The 21,768-nt window shown below is 43.1% G+C and overlaps 1 protein-coding gene across 1 annotated transcript in view; it reads right to left on the bottom strand.

Annotated features, from left to right (window-relative positions):
- Window positions 1-21,768, bottom strand: part of PLA2G7 (phospholipase A2 group VII) — a 121,321-nt gene that overhangs the window by 75,165 nt on the left and 24,388 nt on the right. The window contains exons 3-5 of the mRNA XM_029596058.1: window positions 9,098-9,248; window positions 6,519-6,612; window positions 2,303-2,371 (exon numbers count right to left, since the gene is read on the bottom strand). Of these exons, the coding sequence (XP_029451918.1) occupies window positions 2,303-2,371; window positions 6,519-6,612; window positions 9,098-9,248 (314 nt within the window). The remainder of the gene's footprint in view (window positions 1-2,302; window positions 2,372-6,518; window positions 6,613-9,097; window positions 9,249-21,768) is intronic.

Here is a 21,768-nt window from a genome sequence, read left to right as displayed (position 1 = left end):
TTGTAAAACAGGGACAGCCGCCCCCCAACAACTGGAACAGGGGAGTGGGCCGGTGGTATTTCATTGGGAGGACTTGACTCCCATCGCCTCTGTGGCACCGCCATCTCGGGCGGGTCTACGGCCACGAAAGGAATGAGACCAGGTCTGTCACCTGCCGGAAAACTGTCTTTGCCCAAACGGAGCTGGCTTAGACTGGCGAAAACGGCGTTGCCCCTGAAAACGCGACTGGGAAGGGCCGAAACCTCTGGAAGCTTTTGGCCTATCCTCTGGGAGCTTGTACACTTTATTGTCCCCCAAGGACTTAATGAGCTTCTCCAAATCATCTCCAAAAAGTAATTTCTCCTGAAACGGAAAAGAATTCAGCTGAGACTTAGAGGAAACATCAGCCGACCAATTAAGGCGCCATAAAAGCCTGTGGGCTGACACTGCAGAAGAGATTGTACAAGGCCTCCGCCCCATACGCTACCGCCGCCTCCAAATGATCAGCATACTCCGACTCCTCCAGGGAGAGCTCTCTAGCACTCAGGAGTTGTTGTACCCACCGGAGACTCGCATGCTGCTTTAAACTACTGCAAACGGTTGCTCCAACCCTCAGAGCTGACACTTCGAAGATACGCTTGAGAAGCACCTCCAGCTTACGATCCACCCCAACCACAGGAATAGTCATACGCTTGTTGACTGCGGATACGGCCGCATCAACCTTGGGAACCTTAAGGAGGTCAAGAGAGTCAACCGGCAGCAGGTACAATTTTTCCATAGCTCTGCCTACGCGAAGGCTAGCTTTCGGAGTATCCCACTCCCGAAACATTAGCTGGAGTAATATAGGATGAAAAGGAAAAGTCCTAGCCGAGGGACGAAGACCAGACAGCACCGGATCCACTGTGCCCTGATCCTGAGGCGTCTGTGTCTGACCAGCCGGTCTGCACATGCTAGGACATGTGCAATCATCTGCTCCAACTCATCTCTACAAAAGAGCCTAAGGACCTGAGGATCATCCCCTTCCACTGGGGCCACACGCTCTGAATCCTCATCCATGCCTGCCAGAGTGGATCTGCCAGCAGCACCGACCCCTAGTTCCCGGAACCGGACCCTTCCCGGACCACCCTAATCCAGGAGACCTCTGGAGGATCCGGCCTAGGAACCTGCATGGGAGGAGAGGGCCCAGGCCGCCCCAGAGGGGGCTCTCAGGATCTCCCATGGGCATAAGGCTAGCTAAGTAAGCCTTATGTAATAGTAAAATAAAATCAGCCGAAAAAGGATGCTGGCCCTTTAAATTTTCCCGAGGGGGGGTACCCAAAGGAGCATGGAAAGCAGGAAATAGATCATTGGGAGACCCGGGGCAAAAATCCTGTTCAAATAACTAAGGAGGGAGATCCCCTCCCCCTGCTGAGCTATCTGCATCAGCATCTAAAGCTCCTAAAATGGCCGCCATTCCCGCGTTCCACGGGAGCGGGGCAGGCTGAGTACCACGAGGCAGCATCGGGGCACCCGCACCACGGGACTGATGTGCCTGCCTCCCCCTGCCGCCAGCTGCCCCTGCTGATGGGCCCTTATCCCCGGGAAGACATCGGGAGCAGAGGCTATCTCTGGAGAGCCATGCTGCCGGCTCCCCACAGGATTTGCAGGCCAAAGCGCGCGGCATCGCAGTGCTGAACAAGGAGGGGAGGCCGCGAAAATAAACCCCGGAGGCCAAATAAGAGCAGCACAGCTGCACAAAACATGTTCTGATTTTTTTTTTTAATTCGCATTGGCCTCACCAGAGCACAACCTGCGGTCGTCTCTGGGCCAGGGTGGGAGGGACCAGCCCACCAGTAAATCCCCCCAGTCACTCACCAGCTGCTGCTCCTGGTACACTGGAGTGAAATGCAGGGGACTTCAGCTTGAATCCAGATCTGGTTACAGATGATTGTGGCTAAAGCACTGCAAAGGTAGCATCCACAGAGCAAGGAGAGCAAGGACACCTGAATTTCTCTTCAAAAGGGAGCCATGATCAGTCCATGCCTCTCGGCTGAAGACCATCACTGACAGCCAAGCTGAGTGGGGGATGGAAAGAAACATGATGGGAGAAAAATCCCTGGTAGCCTGGAAATGAAAAAAAGTTGTGGTGCCCGAGAGTGCTATCACAACTGGAAAGCCCAAATTTGAGCAGCAGAAAACTGTCAGCTGACACACATAAAAATGATGACTCTCAAATTGTTTTAAAGTGCAGTTTTATTTTTGCAAAGTCTGTATCTGCTATTTTAAGATGCAGTAATTGGCCTTTATCAGTAAGTCAGCTCCATCACTGATATATAGTACTTACCTGTGCTCAACAGCAGCAACTATAAACCCTTGAGATGCCAGCTCTATGCAAATAGCAGAATACAGGGTCCTACACAGAAAAGAGAAAAAGAGAGACTTCTAACAACATTCCCCTTGCAGTGTTTAAAAAGATGCAAGCATGGCAGCTTATTTTAGAGGCAAGCGCATTAAAATTCAGGCATCACAATTTCTCTGTCATTGTCTGGTTTACCATGGGCTTTCTCAGTAACACTCAGATAACAAGTAAACTCAGTGCAGTGTAATGCAGGATGACATGCCTACCAGGGAGTAGGCAAGAAGTGAATTTCTAAGGTGTCTTCTAAGAAATGTAAAAATGCTAACAGTAATTTTGCTATCGGTTTGACAGTTGCTTGCTTTTGATTGTAAATGTACTATCCTTAACATAAGACTTTGGGATAATTGGCACAGAATGGCAGTTACTATCCTTAACATAATAGAGGAGATGGCCCATTAGAGAGAAAGATGAACCTGATTATAGGTGGGGTGAAAGAAAGGGCGGCGAGATTGGGCATTACTTAGGGGTGATGTAAGGAGATGAGGGAGAGGAGAGAAGATGGGATGGGGATGAGAGACAGAAGAGCTGACAGAGGTTACCTGGGGATTGTAAGAAGGTCTAGGGAAGGTAAAAGTGGGGATAGTGAGATGAGCAAGGCGGCATAAGAGAAAATCTGTCTGGAGTCATGAGTTTTTACATGCTAAACTGGGATCATGTTGGCAAAAAAGGTTTGGGAAGCCCTGTTCTGCCAACGTAGCATCCCTCTTCACATTGTCTGCATTGAATAATATAAATTACGTTAGAGGAGAAGTACATGTAGTACCATATTTTGCAGTCCATAAGAGACACTTTTTTTTCCCCAAAAGTGGGGGAAAAATGTCTGTGCGTCTTATGTAGCGAATGTACCTTCTCTCCCTCTCGTGCGCCGTCCCCCTCCTCCTAACTCAGCCCAATCAGTATGGCGCAAGTCAAACATCAGCTGTTTGAACCGCGTGCGCTATGGAGGCCCCTCCAGTTCAAACAGCTCCCTGCAGAAGACGATACATGGCATCAAAGTTAGTACAGGCCATTTCCTTCTTATTTGTTTAGATACATTAGAAAATCATTTGACCTGCGCCAACATACTGATTGGGCTGAGTTGGGAAGAGGAGGAGGGGGATGGCGTGCAGGAGGGAGAGACGCTACATTCGCTCCAGGGGGGGCTCCGTACAGAGCCCGTCATGGGGACAGAATTTTTTTTTTCTTATTTTCCTCCTCTAAATCCTAGCTGTATCCTATGGTCAGGGGAGTCTTATGGACCACAAAATACGGTATATATTATTCACTGCAGAAAATGTGAAGAGGGATCCCATCCTGGAAAAAATAAAGGCCATAAGTTAAAAACAAGAATAAACTTATAAAGACACAAAATCACACATCAAACAAGCAATGCAACACCACTGTGGAGCAAAATTTTCTAGAATCAGACTACTGCATCATCAATGAAGCAAACACTCTACAGCTGCTTCCAGGCAGCCCCAGCAAGAGATGTTAAGAGAGCAGCCTGGTTCTCAGTGCCTGGAAGAAATTCTCAGAATTGCAAGAATTTCTTCTGCTGAGGGTGCCTAGTGCTCTATTTTAGCGCAATAAAATACACCTTCAGATGGCATTTCAACACAGCTGAATTTTTTTTTTTTAATCAGGCTTGGAGGAAGTGCTTCCTTATAGTGTAATGCATGATAGGTTCCCGTTTTATGATTTGAATAGAAAGTGTCACATAAATCCAGGGCCAGTGGATGCACTAAGAAGCCACCTAGAGTGTAATGGTTTTGGGGATGGCACCACAAAGGCCCAAGGATACCATTCTCTTCCTCCTGGCCTGCGCAGGTGAGAAGGAAATGCCATCGTGACCCCACTGGAAACAGCAGACTGGCATCAGCGCAAGGGGCCTGAAGCAGAGCAGCGTTGCTGCAGTGGGCTGGATGAAAAAGAAGCATACACCCCGCTGCGAAAAGTAGGAGAGTGCCAGGAGGTGGAGCAGCAGAGGAGTCCCACAGTCATGGGGCCAGAGGAGAAGGCTGCTGCTGCTGTAGCTTATACTTCTAGAGGACTTGGGAAAATAGTGAGTAACTAAGAAAAAAGGATGCCAGAGAGGCAGCATAAGTGTGACAGTGAGCATTTGTATGTATCAGAGAGTGTGTGAGTGAGAAAACATGTGATAGTGTGTTTGTGAAAAAGAAAGAAAGAGGAGAAAGTTTGTGCGCTACAATTCCCTCACTCTCCCAAGTTAATTATGACAATTTCAGGGCATCTAGAAATCAGAGGTTCCAAGGTATGGACAGATGTGAGTTTGCTAACAGGTATACTAGGCCTGTGACCAGGATGGCAAAAATCTAGGGAGCAGCAAGCCAAGATTTGCTGCCTCCCAGCTGTGCTGAATTGTACTCAGCAGTGCTTTGTGCTTCCTACTCCAGCCTTTCCCAGTCCACTGCAGAGAACAAGAGGGGAGGGGTAAGGCTGGAAGAGGCAAAGCAAAAAAAACCAACCTGTTCTTTTCCCTAATTCAGCCCATCCCCTTCTGTCCTGAGCAGGAATCAGGAGGGAAGGAGTGAGGCCAGAGCAGACAACAGTGTGCACAGAAAAGCCACTGTGCTTCTTATTCCAGCCCCTCTCCTGTCATTCAGGAACAGGAGGAGAGGATGTGAGCCTGGAGCAGACAGAGCAAAGAAGCTTGTGCCTTAGAACTTGTTCTCTGTTTTCCAATGTTTACGGTGGGGGAGGGCGCGCGGGTGATAGTGCCAACAGTACCTAAAGAGGCAAAACCCTAAACCCGTCCCTGGGTATGGAGTGTCAGGGATATTTTTTTAATCCATATTAATTTTAGTTACTGGGTGTTATTTGATGTGTCTGCTGTTTGGAATATTTTATTGGTGTGTGGATATTTTTTAAACATTTTTATGAATTTTTAATTATCAGATATTCTATTGATCAGGTGTTTTGAAATATTTATTCTTTTTATTAGTGTGGTTTTATTATTGATGATTTATATTTCTTATTTTATTATTTGTTTTATGAGGAATAGTGATGTTTCTGTTTTTTCACTGTTGCACTGCACACAGACGCTGGCTTCTTGCGCATTCCAGTTCAGTTTTTGTCTGCATATTTCTATTTATAATTTGTGTTCTTTTATTCTATATTTGTGAGGGTCTGTCTGTGTTCTACATGTGTGGCTGAGGTGTTCTGCTAGCATGTAATTCCTGGGTATATGTAGTAAATTGGCTTGCTCTGGTTTCCTAATAGGATGTATATTGGTGTTTTAGGGCCTGGTGTACTATTTGCAATGTTGCTTTTTCATAGGTATGGTGGTTACTTTGAGTGCTGGCAGTTAGTGCTGTTTGGTCTTTTTTGCAGGGTTTTCTGATAGGCACCAAAGCAGTGCAAGTAAGTTTAATACACATTATTGTGAGTGATATTTTTGCCTTAGAAGACTGTACTTTTGAATGTCTTTTTTTAATGTAAAATCTGTTATTACAAATGTATAATTTGTATTTGTCTGCAGGGAGGCCGGGGCCAGAGGGTGAAATGCAAGACTAAAACAATTTGCCTAGGGTGCATAATAGCCTTGTACTGGCCCTACGCAAATCCAAATTATTAGCACCATTCTTAGTGGAGCTTCCTGTTTATCCCCAAACATTTTGCATGGTAACATAGTAAATGTCAGCAGAAGAAGACCCGAGTGAGTCCAACCAGTCTGCCCAGCAAGCTTTTCTTTTAAGGGTAGGCATGCCACTGTTCAGGTTATCCCCAGGTCTTCTGTTACAGCAAATATGGTTTTTGTTCCCATCACTATTCAAAGAAAAGAAACCAAGTGCTCCATATGTTTTTGGTTTGTCTTAGCATTGTCTATTTTATTATGTATACGATTAATTAGTTATTACATTTTATTATGTTGTTATTAATGATTAATTTGCTTTAAGGAGTCTAGAAGAATTTTAAATAAATCAATCTACCAAGTGTTACCAAAGCTAGGAATTTTTGCTGGCACATTATTTAAATGAGCTGAACTTTCAAGCAGAATCTAAACAGACTGATACTGCAGGTACTGATAATGACTGGAGATTCCAGTCAAACGCTGGAGACATACAAGGCATACTCATTAATATGACAATTAGGACTCTTTTTCCCAAGAGGCATGAAACATTTATCAAGAAGCCACCCATACCTAAAGGCTCCAAGGCCATGGGAGAAAATAATTAGGGGGTATGTTTCTCCTGACTTGAAAGGAGCATTCCACTTTGCAGGACACTTCACAGATCCTAGAAAACAAAATGTCTCTAAATCAGTATAGTTTCAGGTTTAATGATAATTATGATAGGCGGTCTATATACATCTTAAAAATAAATGATTAAATACTATCCTTTTATAAGCCAAAAGCAATGTTATCCCCGACTGCAGCTGTCGGAGGTTTGGTCGCCAGTGTTAATGCAATTCCAATAGATTTGTGTTTGAATGTTTGTCAGCAAGAGTAAATGAATAGAAAGGGAGTTCCCAATGACTCCTAGGAGAACTTAAGTGAAGTACTAGAATTTAATGTTTGGGATGATTCGGTTAACAAAGTTTGAAACAAATAAAATCATTAAAGCTCACCCTTTTTCCATGTCTCATCTTTATTTTATTCTTGAGAAATTACTGTCTGAAGTTTTAAAAATAGAAGACATGACTATAACAATGGCACACCTTTATATTCCAATACTGTGCGACAATATAACAAAAAATCATTTGAAACCAGAAATAAGGTCATAAGAGAAAACAATACAGCCAAAGGCTAGCTGATATTCTGAGGAATCTAGTTAGAAACAACAGGACTGTTGAGAGCATTCAAACTATCCACTCTCCTCTTCCATAGCTCTTCTCCACCTCTACTCATCCACTGGTTAACTTTATGCTCACGTCTCCTTCCATTTGCCACAAGCTATACTATGGGGGTAATTTTCAAAGTCTCTGGGCAGCTTTGAAGCAAGGACAAAAAGCTTGAGTTAAAACATGCATGGAAATTTCAAAATTAAATGCCTGTATGCTCTTTACTTTCCTCATCCAAACTGTAGCCCCCTGACTCTGTCCCTTCTTACCACAGCTAAAAATCGTACCTGCTGTCATAAAATGTGAAAACCTTTAGCCACATACACAGAGGCAAATTTTTAAAACAGGGAAATGCATGCTTATCCATGCAAAATCTTTTCAAAATTGCCCTCTGTGTGTCATAGCTTTTCGGCATCTATCTTAAAAGAAACCTTACATATATAGTACTTAGGGACAAAATTAGTGAGCAGAGCTAGTTTAGGAGGCACTATCAAAAATGGTAACACATTTCATATCAGGAATTAAATACTAGTCAGAAACAAATGTAGTATTTTGATAAATAAACTAACTGCTGACTAAAATAGTTGCTTTCTCTCCCCCACAGGAGTAATGCTATAATAAATACCAAACACCATCTTTCAGAGTATGTTAAATTAAAGGCGGCCCTCTGGTCTTTCAAGTCCAGCTTTTTAATTGCTCAACAGCTGTTTACATAGTAATCCAGGGGAAAAACGGACAAAAAAAAAATTAAACAATTCTGTGCATCCCCATTCTGCAATAATTAGACAAAAAACATGTTTTCTGGATCCTAAACATGACAATTGGCTCAGAATTGATAGATTAACGCTTTCTCCTAGTATGTGGATATAGCTAATGGCAAGTTTTCAACTGAAAAAAGGTATATGATGCCTAGTCAGATATTTCACGTCAATAAAACGTTCACCATGGTGTGATACACTCTACACTACCTAACCGTGCAGTCAAAATATTATAACTATTATTAGCAGGGCTTAATATGTGGGGGGAAGCCTGGAGCACAGTTCCACCACTTCTTCTCAGGACTTAAGATGCAAAGTAGCAGGGGTGTTCTGCTCCAGCTCCTCCCCTTCAGGCAGCCTGCAGGAAAGGGGAGAAGAGGGGTTAAGTCTGGAGCAGACGGAGCAGAGAACAGCCTCTCTGTTCCCTAAATTTGCCCTTTCCTTCCGGTTCCACAGGGAACAGAAGGGGAAGGGGTTAAACTGAAGCAGACAGTGCAGAGCAAAGAACACGTGCAGAAGAGTTTGGATTAGCACAAGTTTGAAATTTATGAGCAGCAGTGCCATTCGTCAAGGCTTTAACCCTGGCCTTGATGATTAGCATTAAAACTCACAAGTTTCAAACTTATGCTAATTCAACCTCTTTTTGTGTCTGCTTAATTTCTGGCAGAAGAACCAAGCAAAGCTTTCTGCCACCTTTGTTCGGTACTCAAAGAAGTGGAGTAGAGCTGGTAATGAAAATAAATTCTGGGTTCCCTGCTGAAAAGGAGTAGAGCTGGTGGTGGCATTGGATCATTTCTGGTGCTGAACACCTTATTTACACCCAAGGGATAAAATGTGCAACCAATGCCATGTACTAAATTAGAGATCATTTGTTCTTCAATTTTTGCTACACAGCCCTCTATCCAGCCCGCCTCAGCTGATTCCCCCTAGCCCCCCCCACCCTATCTCAGCTCCCTGCTAGAGTGCCCCAGTGACTGTTTTGTCACCAACCTGTTTACCAAGTTATTTAAGTTATATAAGATGTTATATCCATATTTGTATAAGTTACCAATTGGTCACCACTATGTATAAGTTGTTTATCCTGTAAACCGGAGTGAAGGCATCCCGCTATACTTCGGTATAAAAAAGCCTCGAAATAAATAAATAAATAAATAAATAAAGTAGAAAAACTGAAAAATCTCACCATAATAATAGCCAAAAAATCTATCCGTTATAGTTCGGTTCATGTTTAGATTGTCAGCAAGACCCAAATAGTATTCTCTCCTTGGAATCCACGCAGGCTCTTCATTAGAGGTACCATCCAGACACGGATAGAACAGACGCAAGAAGCTCCCCTGTTGGGATGTTGAAGAGGACACACTTTTATTGCTACTGAATTAAAAGTAAATATTCTAATGAAAAGCAACAATGTATCTTATCATACTGAAAGCAGGAATGGTACACAATAAGTCTATAATAAAGTTTTGAAAACCAGTGATCTAGAGTCATGTGATGAGCTTTGATTCCAATCTGTGGTTAGCTTCATTGTAATTCTGTACAAGAATCTCAGGAAATACATATAATAGTAGAAGTGTTCCCATGGATCTTCGACCATGAAGAAAACAGCTTTTATGTTTACTTGAGATTTTGATACTTACCTCTCCACTAAAGCTGATCTCTTATTACCCAGATTATCTGTGGCATAAGTGATTACATCATAGTTAGGCTTTCTGCTTATCTTCTCTTTCTTACACCATCAATTATTTGCCCTTTTCTCGAGGACGCTGGTAGGTAGGTGGTACAGCTTTGTTGTTTTTAAAATTATACATATGATTTTATAAACCATAGGAGATATATTTATAATTATATAGAGAAAATTAAAGCTTGGTATCCTTACGATGGCTTGTCTTAGTGACGGTATATAAAACCAAATAAATAAATAAGTAATACCTTCCCAACTCAAAAATGTAAGAGGTATGAAATGATACCATATAACATTATAGAGTCTATGTACTAAATACACGCTGTTTTTTTGGAAATGTTACCCTTCATCGATGCTTCCTGTAAGCTGTCTGTGAGCACGCAGACCATGAAATGAACGCACAGGAAAACAGAATGGTGTTTCAAAAAACATGGTGTACACATTCATGTGCAATGTAGTGTACAAATATTTTTTTTCCCCTTCACATTCTACAGACCAGTCCATATATGTGGGATGCGTCCTCCGGCCATCAGATGGAGTCCGAGACAAAAATTCAAGCATTGACTTCACTCTCTAAAAAAGATCCAGTGCTGCTTCAGCTCCTCCATGCATCTCTGCCTCAGCAGATGTGCACATGTTGGCTGGTGCTGCAACAGCATGCGTCGGCATATAAAAATAAACTCCCAAGGTATCAGCAAGACAGCGCTGATTTCCCTGGTTGAGTGGGCTCCCAAGACAGGAGACATAGAACCTAATTTATCCCTGGAAGGAACAGGAATTGAAGAAAAAGAAGGCACCACAGATAAAGCTGAGGAAATCAACATGTCATCAAATGAATGAGAAAATGTTGGCATGTTTTGCTTGGGCTATCATACCCTTTTAACTGTGCGAGCGGCCTTCAGGGAAAGGTAGCGATGCTCAGTAATTGGAGTAACAAAGTTCTCAGCTAGGAGAAAATTCTTGAAGGTGTCTCTCTAACAGGCAGGCAAGAAACTCTAATGAGCAGGCTGTGCAGCTGGCTGATTATTTCCCTTGTGCTCTAGTAATCCCCCTTGATTGGACGCAAATGCGGAGCAGCCAGTTACAATCCTGAAACCTGATTGTGAATTACAAGTTCTAGTGCCCTTCTTATGCCAGCTCTTACCAGGTTTTGTAGTTAGAAGGTTGTATACCTTGTCTTAAATTATAAATGTGTGTGTGTGTGTGTGTGGGGGGGGGGGGGGTGTTCATTATAGAGATATGTACTTATATATAGATAGAGCCTTGTAGGTACAGTATACTTATAAATCAGTTATTTATTTAGAAAATGTTTAGGCTGTATTATTCCAAGGGCTAAGCAGCTTCAAATAAAACATTCATATACTATATTAGGAAGGAGTACGTATATTAAAGCAAGCAAGCCAGATATTCACCTCTCCTTTTATCCTCTGCAGAAAGGAGGCTATTGAGAAATTACTGCTTACCCGAATTTCCTTTTCCTTACTGTAGATAGGTAGATTCAGGACCAGTGGGTTATGCACTTCTACCAGCAGATGGAGATGGAGCAAACTTACATCACAGTGTATATAGTCCTGCAGTGACATCAGCCTGCCAGTATTCTCTTCAAAAGCAACTGTGGACAGACAAGCAAAAATCTGATTAAAAACAGACAACCATTTCTATACTTAACCAACAAGACACACTGAACTCAGGCAAGAAGGTATTATACTAGTTTAGGGACTGGATGAACACTTACCAGTAAACCCCTGGAACATGGTGCCATCAGGAGAACCATTGCACAATCATTCAGCAGCCCAGGGCAGGAAGCTGAATCCATCTATCCACCTTAAGGAAAATGAAATTATCAGGTAAGTAGTAATTTCTCATTTCCTAACATGTGGATAGTTGGATTCAGGACCAGTGGAATGTACCCAAGCTATTTCCGAACAGGGTGGGAGGCTGCCTGCGTCCTCCCAGGTCTGCACATCCAGATAATACCTGTAAAAGGTGTGTAAGGAGGACCATGTCGCAGCTTGGCAATTGTCGACAGGAGACAACAATCTAACTCCGCCTATGACATTGCCTGAACACTAGTGAAATGAGCCCTAACCCAAGTAGGCAATGGCTTTTCAGCATCCACATACATGGCTGTGACCACCTCCTTAATCCAGTGATCTATTGTAGCCTGCAAAGCTGGTTCAACCTGTTTTCCTCTACCATGAACGACAAACAAGCAATAAGTCTTTTGGAAAGGTTTAGAAAAATCCAGATACCTCACAATATCTCTTGACATCCAAGAGACACAACAGGCGATATTCTTCTGCATCTCTTTCCTTATCCAAGGATGGCAAGGAAATGGACTGATTCAAGTAAAAATTCAAGACCACTTTTAGGCAAGAATGAAGGAACAGTAATGCAGCTGTATCGCTCCTGAAGTCACTCAAAGGAATGGCTCTTGGCAAGACAAGAGCTGTAGCTTGGAAATTCAACATGCAGAAAAAAATCGCCACCAGAAACACTGTTTCAAGGTGAATAACCACGAGGAAAGGCTACGCAGCGGTCTTGATAGGGCCTGCCAAAAAATCCAACACCAGGTTAAGACTCCACAAAGGAACCGGTAACCACAAGGGACGAAGAAGATGTTTCACTCCCCTCAAGAAACGGGCCACATCAGGATGAGACGATAAGGCCCCTGAAAAAGGTAAGAGCTGCTACCTATACCAATGAATTAATGGCCAACCCTTTATTTAATCCATCCTGCAAAAATTCCAAAATGAGCGGGATCTTAACTGAACGATGATGAACACCTCGATCCTCAAACCAAGCTTCAAACACTCGCCAAACCCGCACATAGGCTAAGGAAGTGGAGAACTTTTCAGCTCGTACCAAAATGGCAATCACGGCAGAATATCCACGCTTCAACAAGTGAGCTCTCTCAAGGGCCATACCACAAGACAAAACAGAGTTGGATCTTCATGAAGGACAGACCCCTGCTGCAACAGATTCCTGTGCAGCAGAAGAAAAAGGGGGGGGGGGGCTCTATCTGGAGTCTTCATAGATCTGCATACCATGGTCTTCAGGGCCAATCCGGTGCAACCAGGAGAACCTTACCCCTGTGGCCTTTGATCCTTTGAACTATTCTGCCCAACATGGACCACAGGCAAAGGCGTACAGCAGCTTGTCTTCCGACTAGACCTGCATGAGAGCATCGATACCCAAGGACTTCGGATCTCTCCTTGACTGAAGAAATAGAGGAACTTTTGCATTATGAGAATTCTCCAGCAGGTCTATAAAATAGAAGGTACCAGCGATCCACTAACAGCTGGAACACCTCGTTCGACAATACCCATTCTCCTGGGTCCAGATTCTCCCTGTTGAGAAAGTCTGCCCTTACATTGTCTCTTTTCCTGCAATGTGCGATGCTGAAATCACCTGAAGATGCATTTCTGCCATACAATAAGTTGGTCTACCTCCTGCGATACCTGCTGGCTCTTGGTTCCTCCCTGCTGATTGATGTAAGCCACCATCATTGCATTGTCCAGCATTATTCGGATCACTCGACCCAGCAGTCTGCTGCTGAACTGCAAGCATGCCAGCTGGACCACCCAGGCTCCCAGCCGATTAATGTTCCAGAGAGACTCCTCTGAATTCTAGCACCCTTGCGCCATTAGTTCTTTAGAGTGAGCTCTCCAACCTAGGAGGCTCACATCTGTAGTGAGTATCAACCAGTCCTACAATGCCAGGGAAACTCCCTCTCTCAGAGGATCCGCTTGCAACCACCACTGGAGGTGAGAGCAGACTTCCAGCGGCAGGTGGAGCCGAATTGACTAGTCCTGAGACTGTGGGTTCCAATGAAACAGCAAGGAGTGCTGAAGTGGATACATATGCTCCCTTGTCCTCAGCACCATTTCCAGGGTTGCTGCCATAAACCCAAGAACCTATACATAGGACCACACTGTCGAGTGTATAGTGCTCACCAAGAGACGCACTTGAGACACCAACTTCTGAATACAAGCTTCTGGCAGAAAAACTTTGCCCTACATCAAGTTGAAAAGCAATGACTGAGATGGCTGAAGACTGCTCTTGGCTAGGTTCACCACCCAACTGAGCTCCTGTAACAGGGTGATCACCTTGAAGATTACCAAACAGCTGTTTTCCAGTGTTTGGCCCGAATCAACCAGTTGTCTAAATATAGGTATACAAGTATTCCATTCTCTCTGTTCTGCTGCCACCACCAACATAATCCTGGAAAAAGTTCTGGAAGCCAGAAGGCAGTCCTCGAAACTGATAATGGCACCCCAACACTGCAAAATGCAGAAAATGTTGGTACTCCAATCGGATAGGAATATAGAGGTAAGCCTCTGACAGATCCAAGGAAGTCAGAAATTCCCGACTGTATGGCCATTATCACTGAGTGCAATGTTTCCAGACGAAAATGAGTCACCTAAAAATGATGGTTGATCCCTTTGAGATCCAGGGTGGGACAAAAAGATGCCCTCCTCCTTGGTCACAATGAAATAAATGGAATATCGACCTGTGTTTTCTTGAGATGTGGGTACTGGAACCACAGCCCTCAGACTGAGGAGCCTTGACAGTGAACACTCCACCGCCTGTTTCTTCTGTGTGGAGTGGCAGGGAGACACCATGAACACGTTCCGAGGAACACTGTGAAATTCCAGCACATATCCTTATGTTACTTCCAGGACCCATTGATCCGATGTGATCTCGACCCATCTCTGATAAAAGAGAGACATCCCCCTATCTCCGTTCCCAGAGGTGGGTCAGCAAACCTACAATGGGAAGGTTGGGAGGTTGCATTACTGAGCCCCCGCCTCGGCTGTCTGAGACAAAAGGACTGAGACCTGCCAAAAGGCAGAGTCCTCTGAAAGGTCATCCCTCTGTAGGGACGAAAACACTTGGAACCTTTAAGACGACCCCTCATACCAACTGCTTCTTATCCTCTGGCAACTGAGGAAGTGGAGATTTGACCCACTTACTGGCCAGCTTCTCCATCTCCCTCCCAAACAAGAGCGAGCCTTTAAAAAGCAATTTCATAAGATTAGCTTTGGAGGTCGCATCGGCAGACCAATTCCTTAGCCATAACTGACATCTGCCTGCTGTTACCAAAGCCACTCCTCTGGCAGAGGTGCAGACCAAATCACAGCACACTTCTACTAAGCAGGTTGTGGTGGGTTCCAAAACTGCTCTGGAAGCCACTCCACAGTCATCAACCTCCTGAAATAGAAACACACAAGAGCGAGCCACCAGGGAACAGGAAGCTATCTGCAAAGTCATTGCCACTGCTTCAAATGCTTGCTTAAGGATGTCTCAATTCTCCTATCATGCACATCCTTCAAGGCTGATTCTCCCTCCACAGGGATAGTTATCCATTTAGAATGGCACAAACAAGCGCATCCACTTTCAGAAAATGCAGATGCTCTCTTGCCCCTGGATCCAGGAGGTATAGGCCTTCCAAGGTCTGACCCCCCTTTAAAATTTGCCTCTGGGGTGTCTCACTCAAGATCAATCAATTCTTGAATGCCCTCCATAATGGGAAAAACACAAGAGGCTTTTCGCAATGACACCAACATTGAATTTTTCTTTGGCTCAGACTTGGAATTTGCTCCAGGAACTCCCAGCATTTTCAATGTCTGGAAAATCAGGGCCGGCAATTTATCTTTATGAAAGAAACCACAACATAGTCCTATATGGTTCTAACCCCGGAGGAATTTCCCCATCCTCCAGAGAGGCAGGATCTGCCTTATCATCAGTGCCTCCTGTATAAACATGACCTAGAAAATGTAGTTACTATTATATTGACCTAGAATATGAACATTGAAACAGAATGGGATTGTTGTCCCAGTAACTGAAAGCCAATCTTGTAAACCATTGTGATCTTATTTTGAAATGATGGTATAACACATCTAAATAAGTAAAATAAATAAATAAATTGGTGAACCAGAACTAACAAAGGCTCTTAATTGTTTTCTAGTTTCAGCATAATATACTGAGGAGCTGAAGCAGCACCAGACCTTTATAAGACATGAATGTTTGTCTCTGCCTCCACCTGCTGGCTGGAGTACACATCCCACATGTATAGAATGGTCTGTTAGGACTAAAGGAAAGGAAATTAAACTGGTATAAATTTCACCTTCCCACACACAGCCCACAACAAAATTAGAGGGAACATTGCTCTTCACCCTCAAAATATTTAAATAAACCAAAAATAGTAGCAAGCAATATTCAAAGCATGGGAATAGCATACAGAGAAGGCAGTCTTGCTCTCAGCGAAATCTCTTCCCCAGCCTGGATTTCACAATAGCCAATGGTACTTCAGAAACCAGCAAGGACTAGCTTGGCTGATTCAATTTGCCTCTCCCCCCCACCAGCCACCAACTAATTTACTTAAAACCAAACTGAAATGCTAGGAATAGGGCAGTTTTACAGAAGAAACATAGCAGCAAGCAAGAGGTTAAGAAACCAAAATGAATATTCAAAGCAAGGAAATAGCATGCAGCATATAAAGAGACAGGGAGGGAAACTGGCCTCCCTCAAAGCTCTAATTCTTTGCCTCAGAATTACACAATTTGCACTATCGTTATATCATAACACCCGCCAATATCTTCCTTCTAAAATCGGATCAAATTTACTTTTGAATTAACAGATTGTACTTTGTAATATTCAGACATACACACACACACACACACACTAGAATTGGGCAGACTTTGTCTTTTCCAAGTCTTATTTGGCTCTTTCTGCAGGATTGGGAATTTCAGTGGACTGAACTGTGTACAGTCTATGATGGAATTTTAGTCTCAACCCTGGTATTAATTCCTATGCTTGCAAAAATGGCCGAAGGATCTTTATTATGGAAAGAGCAGGCAGCACCTGGATTTGATTTCTCATCCGAAAGACAGCACTTTCAGCAGCATGGTACCCTCTGCAACCATGCAGTGGCTCTGGTTCTGTACTGACACAGGAAAAAGAGTGTCACCTGTTTGGGTACTGCCACTGCCACCACTGCCCTCAACACCCAGTGTTCCAGTCTCTCACAAAGACTGGCTGGGCCAGCAGGCCTCAGTGGCTCTACTATAAGATCCCCTTGCCTTGAATATCCAGGGCCCCTGACAGCAATGATGTTTATATTGTTGCTATTAAGGAGACATGATTCAGTGAGTCTCGTGAATGGGAAAGAGCCTATAACCTGGTCAGGAAAGAGAGGGCAAAAAAGGAGGAAGAGTAACTTTTTATGTCAAAAACAATATCTTAGAAACTGAAATGCACAGGTGTGTGGAAAGGAGGAAGCACTGTAAGCAGTCATAAAAAAAAAAAAAATAGACTGTTTCCATTTACACTGGTGTGGTAAACAGGCCTCCAAATCAGACAGAAAGAGTTGGCCGAAGACATCCAAAAGGTAAAAATAAAGGGAGAAATGTTGTTCTTTGGATATTTTAATCTGTCAGATGTGGACTGGAGTATCCCTGTTGCAGAATCTGTAAGTAGTAAGGAGATTGTGGATGCTTTTAAAGGGGCTCTGCTTAGACAAATAGCGATTAAACCCATGAGAGGAGAAGCACTGCCGGGCCTGGTGCTCACAAACAGAGATAGTATCTCTAATGTCTGGGTACATGCCCATCTGAGCACAAGTGATCATCAAGACAGTATGTTTTGATATAGCAGCTAAGATGGAGTGAAGTCACATGAAGGTCAAAGTCATGGATTTCAGAAATACAGACTTTTGGCAAAAATGAGCAAGTACCTTCAGGAGGAGCTAGAAGGCTGGGAAGATATGAGAGAAGTGGAACAGTGGGCTAAATTAAAAGTGCCTATAACAAAGGCAACAAATCTTTAGGTAAGAAAATGAATAAAAGTAAGAGGAAAAGGAAACTGATATGATTCTCAAAGGAGGTGGCTGAAAAAAAAATAAAGGCATAAAGATCAGCGGTCAAAAAGTACAAAGGAACACAAAGAGGCACAGAGGGAAGAATACCTGGTGAAGCTGAAAGAGATGAGAAAAGAAATCAAGATGGCAAAAGCTTGAATAAAAGAAAGGATCACCAAAGAGGTGAAGCAAGGTGACAAAACTTTTTTCAAAATATATCAGACAAAGGAGGAAGGCCAGAGGTGCTATTATAAGACTGAAAGGAGACGTGTGGAAAAAGATGATGAAAAAGCTGAAAGAAGCACATATTTTGCTGTTCATTAAAGAAGATTTTGGGGAAGGACCATTGCTGGTTAGTAAGAGCACAGATGGGAGTGGGGTAGATATCACTCCATTTATGGAAGAGAGTGTTTGGGTGGAACTACTACTACTACTTTAACATTTCTATAGCACTATACAACATAATCAGCACTGTACAGACATACAAAAAGACAGTCCCTGCTCAATACAGCTTCCAATCTAATAAGACAAACATACAGTACAAGAGACTTGGGTATTTCATAAAGGAAGACAATGGTTAAAAAGCAGAGTTAAAAAGAGTAAAAGCAGACAATTAGGCATAAGATTTAAAAGCAGCTTCAAAAAGGTGGGTCTTTAGATGGGATTTAAACACGGTAAGAGAGGGAGCATGATGCACTGGTTCAGGAAGACTATTCCAAGCACACGGCGCAGCCAGGTGGCAAGCAGAGAGGAGAAGGGCACAGATAGGAGTGACTTGTCCGATGAGCAGAGTGCATGAGGAGGGGTGCAGAGAGAGAAGAGGTAATGAGGTGCTGCAAAGTGAAGGTATTTGTGGTTGAGAAAGAGGAGCTTGAACCGTATGTGAGAGTGGATAGGGAGCCAATGCAGTGACTTCAGAAGAGAGTGTAACGACTTTGGGAAAGGATAAGACGTGCAGCTGAATTTAGGACAGATTACAGTGGAGAGAGATGGCTTGCCGGGAGACCTGTGAGGGGCAGGTTGCAATAGTCTAAATGGGAGGAGATGAGAGAATGGAGAAGGATTCTGGTAATGAGTTCAGAAAGGAAAGAACTGATTTTGGCAATGTTATAAAGAAAAAAATGGCACACTTTAGGAGAGTTTCGGATATGCGTAGAGAAGGAGAGAGAGGAAATGCTAAAAGTGCGATGGGAGAGGTAAGAAGAGAACCGAGACAGGAAAGAGTCCTGAGATCCAAGTGAGGACAGAGTATCAAGGAGTAGGTGGTGATCAACAGTGTCAAAAGTGCAGACAGGTCAAGGAGGATAAAGGACAGAGTAAAAACCTTTGGCTTTAGCCATAAACAGGTAGTTGGAAACTTCAGCAAGGGCTGTTTCAGTTGAATGTAGAGGGCGAAAACCAGATTGGAGTGGATCAAGAATGGCTCGAGATGTAAAAAAGTCAAGACAGCGGCAGTGAACAGCACATTCAAGTAGTTTGGAGGAAAAAGGGAGAAGGGATATGGGACAATAGATGGCAGGACAGGTAGGATCCAGTAAGGTTTGTTTTTTTTTTTAAGGAGTGGTATGATTACAGCACGTTTGAAGGCAGCAGGAACAGTAGCAGTGGAGAGTGATAGCTTGAGGATGCGAGAGATGGAAGGAATAACTGCAGTGGAGATGGAGCTGAGAAATTGGGTGGGGACAGGGTCAGAGGAACAAGTAGTGAGTTTGGAGGAAAAAAAAAAAAAAAGAAGATGAGCAGTTTCCTCCTCTGTGACTTCAGGAGAGGAGAGAGTGGCAGAGGCTAGGGGAAGGGTGAACGAAAGAAGTGGGGGAGAGGCAGGTAAAGGTGGCATAGTTAAGACTAACTTTATGAAGCTTGTAATGGAAGTAGGTCTGCCATAGTCTGGGCAGAGAGTGAAGGGAAGGAGGGAGGTGAGGGAATAGTGTGGCAAAGAGACAACGAGGGTTGGATATAAGTATTTGTAAGATGAACATAGCAGTCTTGTTTGGCAAATGCAATAATGTACTGGAAAGTGGCCAGCATGAATTTGAAGTGTACAAAGTTTGCATGGGATTTTAGCCAAAGAAGTTCTGCAGAGCATGCACAGGAACATAGGTAACAAATTCTAGGAGTAAGCCAAGGCTGGGGTTTAGTACACTTTACAGAACGGGTAAGAGGAGGGGCAAGAGTGTCTAAGGCTGAAAAGGGTATAGTGTAAGAAGAAATTGCTTCATCAGATTCTGACAAAGTTGTGGAGGAAAGGAGAGATGAAACAGCAGTGGAAAAAATACAAGGGTCAACAGCTTGGAGATTCCTTAAAGTGTAAGTGGTGACTGGATGAATCTGTGGAGGGAAAGTTGTTTAATGTGAAATTTATTGGGTGATGGTCTGAGATTGGAAGAACTGAGGTGGCGAAGTCAGAGATAGCAGCTGGAAGCAAAGACTAGGTCAAGGCAGTGGCCATACTGGTGAGCAGAGGTGGTAGAGCAGAGTCGGAGATCAAATGAAGAGGTTAAAGAAAAGAGTTTTGAAGTATAACAGTTAGAGGGGTCATCAACATTGAGGTTAAAGTCATCAAGGATGAATGGAATATCCAATAATTAAAAACTCATGTCAAAAGTTTCTAGATACCAATAAAATATTTCAAAATAGCAGACACAAAGACCAAATAATGGAAAATAAGGATAAATAAATGCTTTGCATACCTGGGAATGTTTGATATCCAGGTGCCCTGAGATTGTTTTGAATTAGCAGGAGGAGGGATGGTTTGCTTGCAACTTTCTCCTCTGTCACTCACATGCTCCCTCTCTCAACATAGGCTCTCAGCACGTACATATACAAATGCTTTTTTTCTCACTTATATCGGCTCTTAATCACACATTTACACACATGCTGTCTGTCTTTTCATGCTTACACACACACAGGCTTTCAGACACTTACATACATGCAGGGTTGCCTTTTCTTAGATAAGGTTACTGTTTGAGTGCTGGAAATTGGTGCTGTTTTGGTATGGGATGTTTACTATTTATGCAATTTCTGTTCAGAGTACTTATCTTTCCCTTGTGTCATTGTTAATAAAAATACTGAGCCTTTATTTTTTTAATTTCCATCATAAATTGTAATGAGCAGTGTGTTACACATGTGAGCGTGATCTGACAGGTGTGTCATGATGGGAAAGGTTGAGAACCACTGATTTATACTATTAACTTTCATAGGGAGGGTTGTTGCTGTTTGAGTGGCTCTCTGGGGTTCATGCCCATACTCAGGATGCATTACAGTAGGCCTAATACCATATAGGTTCCAAATATCTCTTGCTTTTTAGCAAGGTTTTCTGGTTGGAACCTCAGCAGTGCATATAAATATAATATACATATTGTAAGTGATATTTTTACCTCAGAAGACTGTGCTTTGAATGTTCTTTTTCATGTAAAATCTGTTATAAATGCATACTTTTTAATTGTGTGTGAGGAGGGTGTGATGGGGTGGGGGATGCAAGGCTGTAAAGTTTTCCTAGGGCACCTAATACCCTTGCACTCGCCATGGGCATTGCTGTACAAACATTGGAACAGAATCTCCCAACTCGTGGTATCATGTTTTATGCAATGGGTGAGGGCCCAGTTTTTCACTTGGCCATAGATGCCACATTTCCTGGCTACGGCTTTACCTAAATATGTACACACTGGAGAGGAAAGACAGGTGTGATGTGATAATACTTTTCATGTATTAAAAAAAAAAAAAGTCTTAATATCCAGAAAACAAATCTTTTCGAAAGAAAACTGTAGAACAAGGGGGGTCATAATATGAAGCTCCAAGGGAGCTGAGTTAGGACCAATGTCAGGAAGTATTTCTTCACGGAAAGTGTGGTGGATGCATGGAATATCCTCCCAGTAAAAGGTAGCAAGAAAAGAAGAGTAATTAAATTCAAAAGGGCATGGAATAAGCACAGAGGATTCCTAGTGGATAAATGACAGAGGTGAAGAAGAGGGTAACTTGTGTTGATTAGGGTAACCTATACAGAACAGTTATCCTAACAATTAAAAAAAAAACAAAAAAAAACACTCACTGGGCAGACTGGACAGAGCACTTGGGTTTTCTTTTGCTGACATTTACTATGATCTCATGGGATCAGAGCCCCATGTAATATGGTTGGAGACTGTGCAAACCTGAGGAACTAGGATATGTTAAAAATAAATAAATAATATTAAAAAAACAGAATAAACCAACCAACCCAAAACCTCTTATAGAAATATCAAAACTTATCAAGCTGGAACAGAAAGCTCCCACATGAGTTTAAGTGTTTGTAACAGAAGAGAAATGTTTTCTGTTC

This window comes from Rhinatrema bivittatum, chromosome 3 (genome assembly GCF_901001135.1).
Source record: "Rhinatrema bivittatum chromosome 3, aRhiBiv1.1, whole genome shotgun sequence".
Taxonomy (NCBI): Eukaryota; Metazoa; Chordata; class Amphibia; order Gymnophiona; family Rhinatrematidae; genus Rhinatrema; species Rhinatrema bivittatum.
The sequence above is the reverse complement of the archived record's forward strand: the minus strand, read 5'-3'. Positions and strand labels throughout refer to the sequence as shown.